Source organism: Apodemus sylvaticus, chromosome 15 (genome assembly GCF_947179515.1).
Source record: "Apodemus sylvaticus chromosome 15, mApoSyl1.1, whole genome shotgun sequence".
In the NCBI taxonomy this organism is placed as follows: domain Eukaryota; kingdom Metazoa; phylum Chordata; class Mammalia; order Rodentia; family Muridae; genus Apodemus; species Apodemus sylvaticus.
In genome coordinates this window covers 62,675,537-62,695,290 of record NC_067486.1, presented here as the reverse complement: position 1 = coordinate 62,695,290, position 19,754 = coordinate 62,675,537, and the positions used below count along the sequence as shown (strand labels likewise).

Sequence of the window (19,754 nt, the reverse complement as noted above, 5' to 3'; positions counted from 1 at the left end):
TCTGGGTTTGATCTGGAAAGGTTGAATAGCATACTTTTACTTGTTTTAAGTATTTTTTAAGATAAAAATTCTTAGTCACATCCTAGAAAAACAATGGATTTTTAGATTAGCATAGCCTAAGTTATCAACAAAGCTCTATAAATAAATTAACAAGTTATTTGATTGGTTTTAAGAAAGGAGTAATTTACATAAGAGAGGACCTTATGAGTTGGGGGTGAACCACTCCCAGCAAAAGAGAAAGCTGACTTTGTTGTCTAAATGTCAGTAAAGAACCATCAGTAAAGCGATTGGCTAGTGTTACATAATATGTACTGGATATGAAAGCAAGACACATGGCAATACAGTCTGCCCCGTTTTCTGTAGACAAAACCTCCCAGAATGCCAAGGCCACTTCGCCTAGATGGGGGCGAGGGCCTCCAGATTCCCTTAGCTGGTATTAATTCTGTGCCTGAATGATAAGGTGTCCCTGTCCTGCTGAGAATGAGGAAAGGCATCAGTCCTTTGGGGCCTTCAGGGACTCAGTGTTTCAAGGTGTATGCTAACCAGAAACCAGATTTTCTACCCCAAAGGCCAAGGAATGCATCTTTGTCCTGGTCTCATATAGAGAGAACCAGCACAATCTGTCTGCTCGGCAGTGTGAGCAGGCGTCCCCGGCCTGAAAGAACAGGCTGCTCCAGTCAGCTTCATGTCTCCAGAGGTCACTGTCGTCGGCCATCTGCACCAGTCTGTGACTTACTTGGTTCATCTCTTGCAGCAGCACCTCTGCAACCAGTGCGGTGTCTCCAAGGATAGGATAGGAATCAGCATTTTTTTTATTATCTCCTTCATCGTCTGCAAGCATGGTTCTCAAATCTGTTGTGTTAGGACATATGTCTTGTGAGCTTCTTTATGCGAGCTGTGATGTTTTATGAGATACATCCACTGCTTTAGCCTGCCCTCCCTGACAAATTCAGTGAGCCCTAAAACTCCTGTGTATGGAGGCCAGTGACCTGTGAGGGAAGCTCGCTCACTGCTCAACACTGTGTCCTTGGCCACATGCAGGGTGCGCAGAATTCCTCGCTCCTTCACGCCAGCCCTTCTTGAGGGTGGCAGCAGTGCTGTAGGAAACAAGTCATTCACATTGTCTTTGGGATCCTTTGGGAGCTGACTGGTGGGAAACTTGGCCTAATTGCCGCCATGCGCTAGGGACCTGTTGGGACATGATTCTGTCCTTATTTAGTTTCTATGTGTTATTTACTTGTGAGTTTTATTTACTTTTGAAGCAAAGTCTTACTACATGAGCCAGAATGGTCTGAGACTCACTAAGTTGCCCAGGCGTGCCTTGAACTCCTAATCCTCCTGACTCTGCTTCCTGCATATTGGGATTGATTAAAGTCTCATGGTAGAGTGCATCACCATATTCTGCTCACTGGTGTATCCTTCCTTTAGAAGTGAGTATGTATTAATGGAAATAATCTAGTTTCAATCCCATTAGTACCAGATTTTAAAGGTTGTGTGTGTGTGTGTGTGTGTGTGTGTGTGTGTGTGTGTGTGTGTGTGTGTGCCACAAGTAAATAAATGCCACATGTAAATGTCACAGTACCTGCAGAAGCCACAAGAGGGTGTGGGATCCCCTGACGCTGCTTGCAGGTGGCTGTGAGCTGCCCGGTGTATGTGGTGGGAACCAAATTCCAGGCCTCTCAAAAACGGACAAGTGCGCAGCTGCTGCATCCGATTTCACCTGCTGTCCACAGCTGTTGAAAAGGTGTTTAAGCTGGCAGTATTTTCTCTGGTTGCATTGATCAGCATTATAATTAATTACATTTTCCAAGTAAGTATGCTAAGCCCTAAAATCCTCATTTGTTTTTCGCAGGTTATAGAGAAGAGATATTTTTTTAGAGAAGGTAATCAGGTTAGTATCTGTCTTTTTCTTGGTAAAGTGGCTTTTTAAGGTTTGAAAAGCATGGGTTCCATTTTTCCCTCCAGAGGGGGTTTTAGGAAACGCTCTCTGTAGGCACAGGCAGCTTGCTTCCTCCTGTCCTCCTGAATACAAAGGAGAAAGCCTGAGCAGAGGCAGCGAGAGGAGCTTCAGGACAAGAAGAACCCAGGGGCGAGGCGACTCTTGGACTAAGAAGACCATTGGTCTTCAGATGTTTTTGTCTAGAGTCTTCCATAACAGACACTGCATATGAAAGTCCAGTTAGTGATCCCAGGAGAGCCATCCCTTCTAGATGACACTGCCATTGATTGGTTGACAGGTGTTTTCTGTTTTTGTAGAGTTTCTTATTATTATTTATCATTCTATGATTTTCTAATTGGAAGCTCAGAGACCTGGGTCTATAATGAGCATCAGGCTGGCCTGCAAGAATGTGAAACAGGCGTTTACTTTCAACATTTGACTCTTTGTGCCACAGCGTGACAAGATTCTTTATTGCCAACAGATTCCGGGCTTCTCTGATCGGAAGCGGTTTGGCGGAGGGGCACTGAAGAACTTCCACTGTGACTGAGCCGCCCTCAGCCCTGGAGGAGCGAGGGAGCAACAGCAGCGTCCACGCCTCCTCGTGCTGCATCGGTCATTAACTTCTCAGGCTTTGGTAAAAAACATCTCAAAATGCTACCTCACCTCTCCTGGAAAATGGAGAGGAAGCAGCAGCGGCACAGAAGGTCCTAGCTCGGCCCCGCCCCGTCCCTGTACTCCTCACCGCCCGGCCCTGTTTATAGCTTATGTAAAAGCCTTGTGTGCTCCTGTCAAACCCGTGCAGTGAAGGACTGGAGGCAGGGGCTGCAGACAAGGCTGACTCTCGCTTGGAACCAGAGGGTTCTACAGGCCTGCGATTTTCCCACACTCGCTGCCGAATTAAGTGCTTCAGAAACATATCTGTGTTGTTTTACCTTCCTGAGGGGAAAGGTCATGTTAATCAGCCCTGAGTTATCCACCCCAAACCATCTCTGTCATTTTAAGAGAAGCCAAATGGTGTTATTTCATTTTCTCCGTCCTCATTACCACAGATGCCTAAGAATAGCAGCCGGTCTCCTCTGCTCTCTCTGGGAAAGGCTTAGTGTCTGGGAGAGGGAGAGAGCGATGAACTAGTAGGTGGAGTTAAATAGAAATACAAATTAATAATACATGGAGAACAGACCAGAAAAGAAGGGTCTGTGAGACACCGACAGCCCCTCCGCTCTGTGGGTTGCAGCTATCAGGAAGGCTCTGTCTTCTTTCCATTTGGAAATTGGGTGAAATCTGAGACCCTCAACAACGCCATAAGACAAATTTATTGGTGTTTTTTTTTTCCTTTTCCAAGTTTGGTTGTTGTTCTGTTTATTTGTGACGAAATCCAGTTCCTGAAATGCACCTTAATATGATGAACAGTAAACTAATAATATTATCCTTATGTTAACAATGTAATTATGAGAAAGTCAATTAAGTTCCAGAGTTAACACATTCACATACATTATGAGCCAGTGTTTGAGATTTCATAATCATGACACACCTTTTTGGCGGTGGTGTGAATGTCTATGTTTGCATCATTGCTCATCATTGTTTTTTAGCCCATCTCTTGCTGGTTTAATCTTTCGGCCCAGTTCTGTAGTTTATAAAATTGGTTGCCAAAAATGACTGTAATTGGCTGCCGTGTTCCACACCTTGTTTCCAGATGCTTCTGTCTCTGCAGCAGAGCTCTGCTCCCTGGTTTATACCAAATTAAAAAATGATAGCGTGAATACACAGTTTCATTTCTTTTAAAACCAGGTGAAAACTACTTTCCTGTTGCATTTTAATTAAACTTCAGAAGGACTCTGGAAGTCAGGATATGCTGGAAGGGAGTATTAGAAACTCGCAAAGGCGGCCTTGGGGATTTGAAAAGTAGTTCTCCCGAGCTGGGCTGCCCTCCATCTTTACCTCCTCACTGGGGAGACCTAGGCCCTGTTTCATCGGGTTGGTGATTTGTTTGTTCTCTGATGTAATTAGTGTTATGCAAATCATTGTCCATGTAGAATTCAGTACAAGTGTATTGGGGCAGAGGCCTGGCTGGGAAGATAGAACCCAAAAGCCTCACAGAGCCCTACCCATAATGTCTAACCTCTCCATGACTGCAGCTCAGTGATAAGCACTTACCTAGCACGTTCGAGGTGTTAGAGTTGATTCCCAACATAAGACTTTTAATAAAAAACAAGTATGTTAAAACCCATTCCCTTTTCTCTCCTTTCTTCCTAAGTAAGAAGCCCATCCCAATTTCTATCATTTCTTTCTTATTAAGAAATAAAAGGGCCAGTTGTGATGACATATACATTTAAACCCAGCACTTAGGAGGCAGAGTCAGGCATAGCTCTTCAGTTTGAAGCCACCCTGGTCTACGGAGTGAGTTCCAGGACAACCAGAGAAACTGTCTCTAAAACCAGAGGGGGGAAGGAAGAGCAAAAGGTTAATAGTTAGGAGCACTTGATGCTCTTGCAAAGAACTTGGGTGTGGCTCCCAGCACCCCACATGGGCAGCTCACAGCCATCAGGAGCTTCACTTCCAGGGAACCCAGCACCCCGTTGTGGCCTCTGTGAGCACATGCATATACACAGTGTATTTTTTATGCATAAAGGCAAATATACATATAAAATAAAAACAAATAAAAATATTTTAAGCTATCAATCATGGCTCTGGGGTCAGGTTTAATAAATTCATAATATTCCTCAATTCCATTTCTTTTTTTTTTAACCTGCTTGATTCCTTGAACTGTCACTTTTCTTTACAATTTTATAAACTTTTTTATTTAAAAAAAAAAATCTGGCACACAAACTAAACATCACACAGCTAGATTAATCCAGCCCAAGTCTATCATCTCTGAACTCTGTACAGTTAGGGCTTCCCAGTGGATTTTATACTTTTATAATCAAATGTGTGTATGTGTGTCCACGTGTGTGTGTGTGTGTGTGTGTGTGTGTGTGTGTGTGCACGTGTGTGTGTGTACTTATGTTGAGCAATATGTTTCTAAGAAAAAATAAATTTTAATCTAATTATCTGAAGTCAATTCATTGTAAGCATATTAGCAGCAAATAAAGCTGTGTACCAAATGAGTATTAATTGTAGACATCTTTGAAAGGATGTTCTTGAAGCATGATTTTTAAAGACGTAGTCATATATACTACATGTAAACAATAATACAATACAGAAAATAAATTATTACAACTGCCAGGATTGTTGTTTAATGTGTTGAATCTTAATTATCTTACCTTCTTTTTTTTTCTTTTTTTTTTGGGGTTTTTTTTTTTTTTTTTTTTTTTTTTTTTTTGGTTTTTTGAGACCAGGTTTTTTCTGTGTAGCCCTGGCTGTCCTGGAACTCACTCTGTAGACCAGGCTGGCCTCGAACTCAGAAATCCGCCTGCCTCTACCTCCCAAGTGCTGGGATTACAGACGTGAGCCACCAAGAGCTATCTTACCTTCTTGTTAGCATAAGTTGCTAGTGATAGCTGTTAACCATTGTTTTCTGGCCTTCTTTGTTTTGGTTTGGTTTTCCCTGCATAATGTAGAGTTGTTAACCAATATTCTCCCTCAGTGTAGAGGCAACCAAGTGTCAAAGCAGTCTGACCCGTGCATGGGCAGCGCCGTACTTGGAACCTAACTGAGGATGTAGATGGTCTCCCACCTCCATGCCACTGGAATGCAAACACACTACTCCATCTTACAGTTCCTTGGCATTTTAAAAAGGGCAAAAACCATGAGTGTACCTCCATTCCCTCTCATCCCTTCTCCCCCAAAGCAGGTTATAGAACCCAGCTGCCTTTTCCCTGAGCTCGGTCACAAAAACCTTTATCCCACGTGCCCCCTCTTCACCCCAGAAGGAAAGGAGCATCTTTATGCTCAAAGATGGAAACACCAAGTCGAATCTGTAAGTGTGCCTTACCACCAGGCATACCCTGCTTGTTTGAAGTTCAAACAATCAGTATGCTTTTCACTTGATAATCTACCTGTTGTTGGTGCCTCCGACATGAATGAGAAAAGAAAATGTCTCCCCTTCCCTGGGGCATTCATCTCTGAAGTTACTATTATTTTTCTGTCCATTTTGAAAAAAGACTTCTTGGGAGTGATATACTCCACAATCAGACTGGGATGAAGTATTCCTAATTTCTGTCATTACCTTCATTTCAGTGGTGTGTACTAGAGCACCTAACATAGGTAGAAATTTGAGTAGCTATTTAGTAGATGGTGGTTCTAAGAAACCTAATGGTTCAATGGGATTTCTGCAGTGATTTGATACTTTAAAATTTAGAAGACACCGTGAGAAAAAAGTAGAAGAAATTAAAAATGTATTTCTTCATAGTTGAAAGACAGCTAAATCACTTCACAGAAAAAAGAGGGATCCCAGGAAGTCTAACCCTGAACCTCAACTATTCCAGTATATGCTTGCCTTTACACAGTGTGTATACACAGAGTTTTCCAGGGCTGTTCCATGGGATTGAAAAGCTGTATGACTTTTCATTTACAATGAATCCAAAGGACTCCCATCAGTTGCATTCAAACTCAGAAGTACCTAAAAAATCTCCAAGACTGGATCTAAATTCAGAGTTTCATCTGTTTTCCTTCCCATCCCTTAATTCTATATGTAATAAGATATCTATTTTATATTTTTGACATTTTTAGTGTGTGTGTGTGTGTGTGTGTAATTCCTGAAAACAAAGCATTTTGTTTTCAATTTGTGGTACATTTTCTCAAGGTCCACTCAATTGTCCAGGTGCCAAAAAAAGGACAATTCTAAATAGTTTATTTAAGGACGTTGCCTGTACCGATCCCTATTTTTTTTTTAATATGCCTGTCTTAGGTGACTTAGTCATTGTTCTGTTGCTGTGAAGAGACACGATGACCAAGGCAACTCTTTGAAAGGAAGCATTTTATTGGGGGCTTTCTTACACAGTCTCAGAGGTGTAGCTCATCAGTATCACAGTGGGGATCATGGCGGCAGGCATGGCAGGCACGGTGCTGGAGATGTAGCTGAGAGCTACATTTCTGATCCTCAGGCAAGTTGAAAACCTTGGCCTACCATGGGCCTTTGAAACCCCAAAGCCAACTCACTCCCAGTGACACACTTCCTCCAACAAAGCCACACCCGCTCATCCTTCTAACCCTGTCAAAGAGGTCCATACCCTAGAGGCTAAGAATTCAAATTGATGAGCCTATCTTATTTAAACCTAATATGTATTGTGAAAATGTCCATTGAAACCCACTATTTTGTACAATTAATATTTACTAATGAAAAGCAAAATCAACCAAAGACAGGATCTGAAAATGTTAAATGACTGTTAATAGTTTTTAAAAAAAAATTTTTTCTATATTAGGAATTCTTGAAAACAACATAATAATGAACTTTGAAAATGTTAAGTGACTAATACGTTCTTTAAAACAACGTATTTTTTTCATATATGTGGAATTCCTGAAAACAAAGCCAGAAAAGCTTTAGCGAAAAATAGCCAACCAGTTGCTGCTAGCTTTCATCAGCGAAGCCTTTGGTAATGGTCAGCAGTTACTGAAGGGACTCATAACTAGTCAGAGTACTGAGAATAAAAGACAACTAGATGAAATGTCTGTTTATCATCCCTTCCAAGGACATTGTAGAAGGAATAGAAGAAAGACGAGAAGGCTTGGGATGGTGTGGATGCCGACTTCTAGCTTGACGTGCGGTTGCACTCTGGAATCAACTGCTGTGATGCCTACCGAAGACCTGCACGAGATTGGAGCCATCAGTGTCCTGCCTCGACATGAGAAGAACCCATGCCCCCACCCAAGATTTTTGCAGTTAATGGTTTATTTGGGGGCGGCGTGGGGGGAGAGGCAGCATTCTGACAGACAGGCAGAGAAAATAAAAATGAGAAAGATGACAAGTCGAACCGTGAAAGGCAGTCTACATTCTGGTTTAACTGTTTAAACCCCGGTGACCCAGTGGATTTAATCCACGAGGGACAGAAGGCTGTTTGCCCACGCTCCCAGATACCAGGCTGACACACAAGGCTCTCAACTCCATAATTCTGTGGCCATCCGCCTCGTAGGGCAATGCCTGCCCCAAGCCCCTGGTACTCCACCCCCAGTCACCTGGCTACAGCCAGGTTCGCCCCGCCCCACAGTTAGCTGGCCATAGCCAGGTGGCTGGCCCACCATAAAAGGGGCTTCTTGGCCCCTCCTCTCCCTATTGCCCTCCTTCTCTCTTGCTCTCCCTTGCTTACCTCTCTTTTTCCCCACTCCCTTCCCCTCTTTCCACGTGGGCAGGACCCGCTTCTACTTCCCTACCTTTTTCTCTTTTCTTCTGTTTTCTACAATAAATCTTTAAAATCATGGGCTGTCTCTCCTTCCATCTAAACTCACCATGCTGGAGCAACAACAGACCTCTCGGCGTTTCCAGCAAGGACAAGGACCAAGGACAGAAAGGACCAAAGGATTCGCACCCCGCAGCCGGATCTCTTCCACAGGTACCCAGCCCCACAGTGACGTGCTCTGTAGCCACCAAGGACAGACTTGACAAGTTTCTCCACCGCCCCTTGAGAAGCTTCTTTGAACTTAAACTCCCTGTGACCTAGGCAGGTCCAGACCCGGGCCATGTGCCAGACAGCCCACTCTTCTCCGACTGCGATGACAATCAGAAGTGAGGGCTGGGAGACCCACCCACCCCCGCCAACGCCTTTAAAACCCCAGCCCTCCAGGACAAAAAAAAAAAAAAAAAAAAAAAAAAGGAAATTCAACTGTGGCTTCTCTTCCTACTCGCGAGAAGTAGTCTAACTCTTTAGTGAGGTGGACACATGCTCTTTGCTTTTAATAAAACTTGTTTGTTTGCTGTGACTGGTTTCTTTTCTGACTTAAATCATCACTGGGCAGAGAAAACAGACCCGACTCGGGTCTCTCACACCGGAACAGCATCACTGGTAAAATGCCCTTGTACCTGTCTACAGGTTTTGTCCACACTCCTCTGCCATCATCGGTGGAGCTCCAAAAAACCAGAGCCATAGAAGAAGAAGAGCCCTTTGGGAGGAAGAAGTGGGAGGAGAGCAAGAGGTAAAAGCAAGGGATGAATAGAATAGAATTGGAACATACTATATGCATGTATGAAGGTAACACAGTAAAGCCCGTTATTATGTATAATTAATGTGTCAATACAAAGGAAAAAACAACCAAGGCTTTGTCACATTCCTTCATGACAAAGCTTTTCTCTCGTCTATCCAAGTATAAAAGTATTTAAAAAAATGGTTATAAACAGATGACAATTTGTAATATTCAGTAAAGTACATGGTTCCAGTAGCTGGGAAATGAAGCCTTTTCCAATCAGGCCTCCGATTATTATTCCCTTTCAACTCACACAAAAGTAAAAAACCTAAGGTGTTGAATTATAGATCATTAGAAGCAATGCTTAATGGTAAATGACTGATTTTTGAATTCAGAAGTGAATAAAAATCGCTTGCATTGATATCTGTTTTTATGTGAACAAAAATTTTAATGTGTAAAACCACACACACTCACACACACACACACACACACACACACACACACACACACACACAAAGCAAGATTAAATATTTCTAGGGCTGGTAAGATGGCTTAACAGGTAAAGGCTCTTGCTGCCAAGCCTGACAATGGAGTTTGATCCTAGGCCCCACATGGTAGGAGGAGAGAACAAATTCCTTAGGCCACTGCTTCCCAACCTTCCTAATGCTGTGACCCTTTAATACACCTCATGTTGTGATGACCCCAACCATAAAATTATTTCATTGCTCCTTCACTGTAATTTTGCTACTGTTAGGACCATAATGTAAATATCTGATATGCAAGATATCTGATGTGAGACCCCTTGTGAAAGGGTCCTTCATTACCCAAATGGGTCACTACCACAGGTTGAGAACCACCTCCTTAGGCTGTCCTTAGACTCTAGCTGCACTGGGACCACCACCACCAGCAACAGCAGCAACAGCAGCAAAAATAAAATACATGGAATATTTCCAGAAATTTTGTGCCTTGTAAGTTATCCAGAGATGTCGTATTTCTGGCCACTCACCTAGAGAAGAAACTTCCAGTCTTGGATCTAAAGAGTGGAACTTATGCTGTGAAGATCCTGAAAGTGCAGCTGGGGCCAAGGAGAGGGCTGAGGGTCTGGGGTTGGGTTTTCCCTTCTTTTTCTGAGTCAGGAGATCACAATGTGTTTCCTAAAGCTGGCCTCTGGAGCCTGGGTTAACGAGAAGCCGCTGGTTCGGCCACCCAGGTACCTAGGGTCACAGCCACATCGCCGGTTACCATGCTTGGTTTTGATGCTTTCCTTTTTAGACCTTTCCTTGGGGGGCTTCCACAAAGAGTGAAGTTCCCAACTGCTAGGTCAGAAAGTGGTTCTCCTAGCCAGCTAACCTCTGTGTACTCTGCTTTCAAAGTCCTGCTCCTGGAAGGCATCTCAGTAGGACAAGAATGAATATGTACCTGCTTACATTAATTAAAATGGCAAGCCATTACACAAAGAATCAAGGCTACCCATACCTGTGGGGGTTTTTAATTCTCATTCCCTAGATGTTTGCCTCTCAGTACCTGGCATAGTAATTGCAAAGCAAATAATTTATTGAATCATTGTTATAAAAATAGAAAAGGCAGAAAATGAAGTTAGCCCACATTGGAGCACTTCCTAAATCTTTTTAATAGATTAATATTGATTTAAACATTTTCAGCGTCCTAAAGAAAATTCCATCCAGCCATCGCTTTTGTTTCTCTCACACAGGGAAACTTTTTTTTGTTTGGTTGGTTTTTTTTTTTTGTTGTTGTTGTTGTTGCTGTTTTTCAAGACAGGGTTTCTCTGTGTAGCCCTGGCAGTCCCGGAACTCACTCTGTAGACCAGGCTGGCCTTAAACTCAGAAATCCACCTGTCTCTGCTTCCCAAGTGCTGGGATTAAAGGCATGTGCCACCACTGCCCAGCTTATTTTATTATTTTATTTATTCATTTATTTTTTTTTATACAGGGTCTTTCTATATATCCCTGACTATCCTGTAATTCACTCTGTAGACCAGGCTGGCCTCAGACTCACAGAGATCCACCTGCATCTGCCTCCCAAGTGCTGGGATTAAAAGGTGCGCACCATCACACCACAGGTTCGTGTGAAACACATAAACCTGCCTTCATGCTGGCACCATAGAAAAGCCCAGCACTGAAGCTGCCCCCTTGCCATTCATTGGCTCCTGTGTGTTGTCTTTTCAACCATCAAAGCAAGTTAGCAGTGGGTAAGGAAGCTCCAAGGCTCTAATAAACTCAGACATGAAGGGTTCATTTCCTTGAATTTACTTTCTGTTTCAAGTCTGCATACTGTACAATTAGCCTCAATAATACAGGGCTCTCCGTCCACTTTGAAGTTTGTTTATAAAACCCAGAGTTTGCTGGGCGATGGTGGTGCACGCCTTTAATCCCAGCACTTGGGACGCACAGGCAGGAGGATTTCTGAGTTTGAGACCAGGCTGGTCTACAGAGTGAGTTCCAGGACAGCCAGAGCTACACAGAGAAACCCTGTCTCGAAAAACCAAAATAAATAAATAAATAAATAAATAAATAAATAAATAAATAATAAAACCCAGAGTTTGTATGCTATGGAATGTCATGTGTCTGTGAACTGCAATTCCCTGTAAGCTGCCTGCCAGAAATTAGTCCACAAATTTATACCTACATCCCTTCTTTCTATTACCAGGGCTGGCCCTCCGTGTGGAACACCTCACACACAGGCAAACCATTGCCACAGTCCTGAATCCACAATCTAAAGACAGGAACTCAGATAGGCAGCCTGGATCCATTTTAGACCTGAATATATGATTTTTAGCTGTCTGGTTAAATTATCTATCTCTACTGTTAACCAACCACTAAGCCATTCTGTCTCTTTCCAAGCCAATGATCTGGGCTGGTTTACTTCATGGTTCTTTTGGTCTCACCTGGAATTACCAGGCCAAGGTGGCCATTTAAACTCAAATTTTAAGGTTAATCAGCAAAGAAAACTACTTTCACACTCCCCTCTGTATGCTGAGACTGGCCCTCAGTGCCACTCTACATCTGAGTTTGGAACCAACCAACCAATCGGAAGCCTCTGAGGCCTGTGTCCCGCCCTTCTTATCTATAGCCAATAAAGGCTCAGTGTAAATGCTTCGTATTTCTTTTCCTCCAGATTTTATTGTAAAACAGGGTCAGCTCTAGCTGCTCTCTAGCAGTGTCATTCTTGTATTGGGGACTCTGTTCAAAGACAGGTCCTTTACTTCTTACAGATCAATAAACCCGTTACTGTCAGAACCCTCTAGTTGCAAAAGTCTGATTTATCATTCTCCTCTTTTTCACCAATTTGTTTACAAATTAGGATTTAACTTCTGGAAAATCAGCTAAATTGACCGACCCAGCTATATTTCCTTCCTGCGCTGTTGCATCTGAGTTTGGAATAATAAAACCTACTTTGCAAAATTGTTTTTGTGGAATTAAATGAGGTAATATCTGTGGGGGAAATCTGGCCTAGACGAGAGTCTCTGTGTATGCTTCCTTCCTGAGCACCACCAATCCTGAAGTCGCTACCTTGCAGTGATTGCAATGAATGACTAAAATAAAGGACAAGGCGTCCAGAAGGCAGCTGGACAGCGGTCTACTTTCAGAGGAGTAGTAAACAAATGGCTAAAGAATTTTAAACAAGACAAATGACAGTAAACGTCCCAGTTTGCCTTAAGATCAGCTAACACAAGGTTGTCAGCAGTTCATGATCTGGAAGCTGAGCTCACGCACAGGAGGCAGCAGCAGGGAGCATCCGGTCCTCAGTCGCTTCTTCCCGCTGCTTGCACCAGGTCAAAGCACATTGGGTTTTTTGGGGTTTTTTGTTTGTTTGTTTGTTTGTTTGTTTGTTTTTCCCATGGGCACCAGATACTGGCCCTGCACCTTCTTGTCCTGAGTTAGGACTAAGAGAGAATTCTCTGCTACATCTGGCAGGTGCTAAATAACTCCCACAGTTCCTTTTTAAAGAGCTTTACATTCTCTGCCTTCCGTAAAATAAGACTTCCTTAAAGTGGAACAAATAATTGGTCAATGTTTATGTCAGGTGAAAGAGACCAGATTGCTGAAAGAAAAAAAAAAAGGCCTCAGAAATGACCCGGGGTTAAAAAAGGAAAAAAAAAAAAAAGAAAGAAAGAAAAGAAAAAGTTGTGCAAGAATTTTAGATGTAAGCATGTTGGACTTTCTGACTAGTGTGTCAGTTAAGCAACTCTGCCCTGAGTGACCTGCTGACCAAGGAGACACAGGGAACTGGTAAAATCAACAAGCAGAGAGTAGTTTTAAAGAGGCACAGGAGCATTGGTACCTCAGAAGCTTGGTCTTGGTACCTTGGCCTGGCTCTCCTTCCAGCAGAAGGGAAATGGCAGAGTTAAAGGTAAGAAACCATCTGGCTGGATTAGGATTAAGACAGGAGAGTGTGCCTGGGGGGGGGGGGGTGTCCCTTAACATTAGAAGAAGAAAACAGAAAAGAAATAGAAAGAAAGGAAGGAAGGATGGAAGAGCTGAAGAGATGTCTAACAGGTCTATTGGCCTTCCTCAGCAAGAATGTATGATGTTTCCTGGTGTCAGAGTTGAAAAAGACTTGTGGGTTGGGGAGCTATAGAGATGGCTTAGTGGTTAAAAGTACTCTCTGCTCTTCCAGAAGACCTGAGTTCAGTTCCCAGAGACCATTCAGCAGTTCACACTCCAGTTCCAGGGGCTCTGACACCCTCTTGTAGCCTTGTGGCTTCTGTAGACTCATGTGCATGTGTCCATACACACACACACACACAGACACACACACACAGACACACACACACAGACACACACACACACACACACACACACACACACACAAGGGCTCAGCCTAAACCCTGTGTTCACACGCTACACCACAATGTTAGTAGATGTGATTGGCTGAGCTGACAAGCGAGAGGTGACAAAAAGCAGTAGTAGCATCCTCGCCTTTGTTAACTCCTGATATTGCCGTGTGGGTCTGAGGAGTGGTAAGAGCTCACCTTCTAAATGGATGTGTGCATTTTTCCCTGCGTCTCCTTGCCCACTGCTGTCTGCCATTCTTGTAGCTGCCCCCTCCTGGACTGCTTCATGCCAGCCAGTTCAGTGTGCTTCACCTGCTTAGCCATTGAGTTCAGACTCGGGTTTGGACAGTACTTTTTATTTAGTGTGCCATTGGGAAGAATTAGTAGGTCTTGTGCTACATGTGCTAGATGTTTTAAGGGTGCATTAGTATTCTAAACCTGGGGGTAGGGTGCCTTTTTTTTTTTTCTATTTTTAAACCAATAAGGAAAGCAAGGTTCATAGAGACAAAGGGACTCATCCAAGGTCCCTGCTGGTAAATGGTGGAGACTGTACTACAAGTCAAGAGTTTAGATTGTGGGCTGGAGAGATGGCTCAGTGGTTAGTGGCCCTGCTCTTTCAGACGTCCTGAGTCCAAATCCCAGCAACTACCTGGTGGCTCCAAACCATCTGTAATGGGATCCGATGCCCTCATCTGGAGTGTCTGAAAAGAGCAATGGTGTACTCACATAAAATAAATACATAAATAAATCTTTTTTTTAAGAGTTTAAATTGCAGGCCCCAAAAAAGGGCAGGGGCACCTGCAAGGTTGACCTATGGGCCAGGGAAAAGAAGTGTGTTCCCAGTGTCTAAAACTCTTCCTAGGACTTAGCTCAATGCACACGACCAGAACTAGACCACCCTGGTGGATTGGCTCAAGACAAGTAGGACAGGCTCCCGAGACCTCCTCCTGGAATGCAGGGATTGAACGTGGCCAGGAAGCCTTTCAGTCAAAGCTGGGAGGGTCAATCCACCAGGTCCCCTTTTTAATAGACTCCTTGAAGGTGCTTAATTCCCTAGTAGGGAGTTTTTCTCCTTTGTCTTCACACTAGATTTAGAGTTAGTTCTCATTCAGTGTTAGTTTGTGACACAGCAGTCATCACAGCCTGGGAAGGGAGAAACTTCTCAAAAGAAACTTGCTCGAGGGAAGTGACAAAGGATTTGACCAGAGGAAATACCTTGTGCGAAGATGCAAAACACACAGAAAGACCTGTGAATCCCAGGAACCAGAGTGTTTCAGCTAAATTGGAGTTGCTGCATGAATGGGAGTGTCCAGGGGGGGGGGGCCAATATGCAGATGAGAATCATGGGGGGAGTGAGCATAGCTAACAGGGACCCTTCTGCCAGCAGAAGAAGGTGTGGAGAAAGGGGAGTTCTGTTTTCTGATGGAAATCCTAAGAGGAAGTTCATCAAGGGAGGAAACATCTTTACCATTTATAAATAAATCATATCTAAAATCCTATCCCGCTGCAATTTTTAAGCAACTTATTATGCAAACGCCACCACATGCAAATGGCATGCCTGCCTTTGTTCTCAGTTTCAAAGGCTGGCCCAGCCTGCTGTCTAATCTCCAAAAGGAAAGGGCATCTCAGAGGTCAGAGATCTCAACATGGAGAGCCAGAAGAAAGCAGAACCGTCCCAATCAATAAACATTATAAAACTTAATTTAAAATGTTTCTCTCACTTCCTCCATCATTTCAACGGCTATGTCAACACAAAGCCTCTCCCGAAATCATCTTTACATAAAATCACAGCTAGAGAAAGAAAAGTCAAAAGCTGAAATAATCCCATGATGTTTAAGGTGGATTCGCTAGTTCTGGACTGTGTTGCTTCTGCTGGACCACTCCTCAAATGCAGAGCTGGTTTCACATGCAGACTTTGGGTCCTACCAGCAGACCCTTGGGGTCTGAAATGATTCTTGTGGTGAGAGCACCCACTGACCTATAGTTTCCTATTGGCCTTCAAATTGCCTTAAACCTACTGGGTTAAAACAGAACACTCGTTCTCCTGCACGTTGGGAAAATGGATAATCCGAAATTAGTCCCACCGGGCCAGCCTCAACGAATCAGCATGGCTGAACTTGTCTAGGGGCTCTGAATATTATTTCTCTGGCTTCAGTTTTTAGAGCGTCCACATTCCTTGACTCTCAGCCCCTCCTTTATCTTCAAAGTGCATTACTCAGATATCTGTAGATTACTTTCTACCTCTGTTTTAACAAAAACATGTGAGAGTACATTTAGAGAACACTCAAATCTGGAATCTCGTCATCCCCAAAGCTGCTTCCATATTCCTATCTGCAAAAAGAATACATCTGCTTACATTCCCAAGTTCATTTCAAGTTATGCTGGAACAACTGGAAAACTACCTCAGGCCTTGAGTGAGGCAGCCAGAGGTTAGGGGGACCTTCCTTAGACTCCTTTCCAAAGAATGGAGACCAGAGAAGACAGAGTGACAAGGTGGCAGAGACCCAAGTGAAGAACTGGTTGCCTGTAGTCAGGTTCTAATTGAATTGGTCATGAAAAGAGCCCTTTGATCCCATGACTTGAGCCTCCAGGGGGGAAAAGTCTGCTCTGCTACCTCAGGCCAACCCAGGAAGACAATTAGCTGTGATTGGATACATTTTAACTTCCACACTCAAAGACTGTTCTGCAGCCCCATACTGGGGGAAGGTATTTGAGATGAGCCGGCTAACTCCATGAATTTACCTTTTAGCATTTGTTTGCTTTGGGACAGGAAGGAATAGGTGCTTGTTTTTATTGTTTTTAATTTACCTTGTCGCTTTATGACCACTTAAAACTCTGTTTTGTTTCTTTTACCTAACAATTGTGAGCCTCAAGTCCCTTCTCTCATCCTTTTGTCTCATTTTTGTCTTTAGTCTCTTCCAAACAAGGTATTGGGTAGCCCAGGGTGGCCTTGAGCTTCAGTACATAGAGATCAAGCCCTCTTCTTCTCACACCTCCCAAGTACAGAGATCACAGGCTGAGCCACCCACTTGGCTCCTGGTTCATTGTTAACTAAGCACTTAGAAGACTGTTTGCCAGGAGGCCGGGGTTTCAAAGTTCCAAGCCTATTTAAATATAATTCTATTCAAAAGCCTGCCTCTTCGTTTCAGGCCTTAACAAATAAGACACAATGATTATTCCAGACCACTTCAGCCTGCAGCAGACACCTGCAAGTTTCCCTAACAACCTGGTTAGCAGAGGAACTGGATCTTTTCACAGTTAAAAAAAAAAAGAAAGAAAGAAGAGCCCTAGGCCTGCACTCCTTCTCCCCGCCAGCCCCCTCCTGCTCCCCCAGACTTGTCTCTATTTCCATAACACCCAGTAAAAGGAAACAAGGTGCCCCAAGTGTTCCCTCCCCCATCAGGTGTAACCCGGAATCTGACTCAGAAGGAAGAACCTCTTTCAATGACTGTTAAGTAAATCATTTCCTGGGGACCAGGTGAGAATGAACAGCTGTGTGCCAGTGAACTGCTGAAGAAGTGAATGTGCCCAAGTCACGTGGGCCCCTGAAATGTATTCTTTCCTTTAAGAAGCATGGGTGATTCTCTTGGAAAGAAAGAAGATGGTGTTTTTATATAGCATCAAATTATTCAAGAATCTGAGCTGAAGGAAACATAAACACGCTCGCTTAATGTCAGATTTCTTTTTCTTTCTTTTCTCCCCATCCCCCCCCCCCAAGGTGCAAGTTTACATAAGCCCAGAGGCAGCTGGAGTGCAGCGCTGGGGTTTCACAGCTGATAAACGCAGAGTTCAGACTCTGTCCTTGGACTCCTTGAGACAGCAGCTGCAAAACACAGCTCCCTCCACTGCGAAGCCTCCGGAGGCGAAAAGCCTCATCTAAAAGCTCTTCCAAACGCCTCTCTAATTTTGCTCCTGGAGGGTTAGGAAGACCAACCAGCTAATGGTGACTCGGCACCTGCCGCCTGCTTTTTAAGCTAGTGCACTTCCATGGAGGAGAAGGATTCAAAATTGCTCTGTCCCACCCCCACCCCCTTCCTCCCCTTTTCCTTCTTTCCCTCGGAGCTCTGGGTGGCTGCCTTCCCAAACGACAGCTGTTCTTTCTGTATTCTTTCCCTTTTTCCTTAAAGCACAGCCTTAATCAAATGCTTCAGAAAGACCAACTCTCCGTTTTCCTCGTTTCGAACGCGCTTCTAACCTCTGTTCAGAGGCCAGCGGTTCCAAAAAGCAGGGAAGGTTAATCAGTAAAATCCGCCCCTGCCTGCCAGAAAGCCCTGGCCAGGGCCGCACTCAAACCTCCCTTCCTCCCCGCAGATAGGAACAAAGCCGCGGCCCAACAAAGCGAGGGCTCTGTCATCCTCCGCGGCTTCTGTCACCGGCTGATCTACAATTCTGTTGTTCACAGAACTGAAGATAATTTAAGGTCATTACTGATTCTCTGCGGCTCGAATTCAGTCCTGTTGGTGGTGAGCACTAGGCTCATTTTGAGAGAAGAAAATTGTACTCAGTGGAGGTTCTGGGGTAGTGGATGGTCTCTGCCATCACCCCAAAGCTATAATTCCAAACAGCACGCAGCTTGGAACAAATCTCATTATAATAGAACTTGGTTGGGGGAGGGGGGATTCTGATAAATTTTCAGAGAGATTTAATAAAAAAAAAAAAAGAAAGAAAGAAAGAGAAAAAACGTGGGGGTTGAGAGGTACAGCTCAGTGGCAAAGCACAGTGCATGTGAGACCTCAAGTTCAACCCTCAGCGATACCCTCCCCCACCCCCATCCCCACCCCCACCCACAAAAACTGTGTCTGATGGCAAATGAATAATCTCACTCCCATTGCTTTCTAGGTCATAACATTTCATATTCTTTCCAAATATAGACACTGCTGGCCTGATCATCGCTCACACATCCAAGTCCGTTCCATCAGCTTCTTCCCCCAGCTGCCAAGAACTTTGAAGGGCCTATCCTCCACCCACACCCATCCTTCTCATATCTCTTAAAGAACTGTGCTCATATGGTGGAATTTCACTCACCCAGGAAGGCTGCACTCTCCTTATCCTAGGCTAAATCCAACTCCTGTTTAAGTTAGAGCAAAGAGCAAAGGGAGGTCCAGGCACGCTCACCGTGGCCATCCTGCACTCTGAGGAGTCCTCCTGTGTGAGAAACTCTCAACAGATGCTCACTGAATAGCTTCCATGGGCTGAGGCACAAGGTACACAGAGGTCAATAAAACTGGCATAGACCCAACCTTCAGGAAACATGGAAGGACAAAGAAGAGAGACAGTGACAGACCTCCAACAGTCAGGCGACAGTCAGGTGTGCCCAGCATTTCAGGAATGAGTCTTGGGTCACAATGGATGAGCAGTAACTGGGTCAAAATGTTATGGAATCTGCGGCTTGTGCTCAAATTGCCCAAAGGATCATAAGCATGATTTCACACAGCTATTTTGTAAATAAATTTCCAGAGAGGGAATTAAGACGTTCAAAGAGGCTGATGGGATTCTGATGCATCTAAAGCTTGGGGCAACTGAAGTAGCGAGCCACCCGTGGCTCTCACAGTTCGTAGGCCGCCATATAAATATCATCTGCGTGCTCATTTTCCAGAAACAGGGTTGGTTTCATGCAAACTAGAGGTTACATGGTCCCTAGTTCAGTGGTCTGTGGACAATTAACCTGATAACTGAGATCTTTACCAATTACCATCAATAAAGCAGCCTTTAGGAGTTTTAAATTTTTCAAGAGATGCTTATAAGTTACCTTGTCGAGAAACTTAATTTTCCCTCTCTATGTCCCCCACCCCCCACCCCGCGCCCCCACAGGGTTTCCTCTGTGTAGCCCTGGCTGTCCTGGAACTCACTCTGTAGACCAGGCTGGCCTTGAACTCAGAAATCTGCCTGTCTCTGTCTCCCAAATGCTGGGATTAAAGGCGTGTGCCACCACCACCCGGCCAGTCTCTGTGTTCTAAACCTAAGAGA

At 44.1% G+C, this 19,754-nt stretch overlaps 3 protein-coding genes across 3 annotated transcripts in view; 2 read left to right on the top strand and 1 right to left on the bottom strand.

The window, feature by feature from the left end:
- Positions 1-4,166, top strand: part of Rabl3 (RAB, member of RAS oncogene family like 3) — a 37,896-nt gene extending 33,730 nt beyond the window's left edge. The window contains exons 7-8 of the mRNA XM_052158389.1: positions 1,853-1,891; positions 2,421-4,166. Coding sequence (XP_052014349.1) covers positions 1,853-1,891; positions 2,421-2,486 — 105 coding nt within the window. The 3' untranslated portion in view covers positions 2,487-4,166. The remainder of the gene's footprint in view (positions 1-1,852; positions 1,892-2,420) is intronic.
- Eaf2 (ELL associated factor 2) overlaps positions 1-19,754 on the bottom strand; it is a 1,192,577-nt gene that overhangs the window by 1,092,685 nt on the left and 80,138 nt on the right. The window lies entirely within an intron of this gene.
- Hgd (homogentisate 1,2-dioxygenase) overlaps positions 13,349-19,754 on the top strand; it is a 50,789-nt gene continuing 44,383 nt past the window's right edge. The window contains exon 1 of the mRNA XM_052158378.1: positions 13,349-13,363. Within this exon, the coding sequence (XP_052014338.1) occupies positions 13,349-13,363 (15 nt within the window). The remainder of the gene's footprint in view (positions 13,364-19,754) is intronic.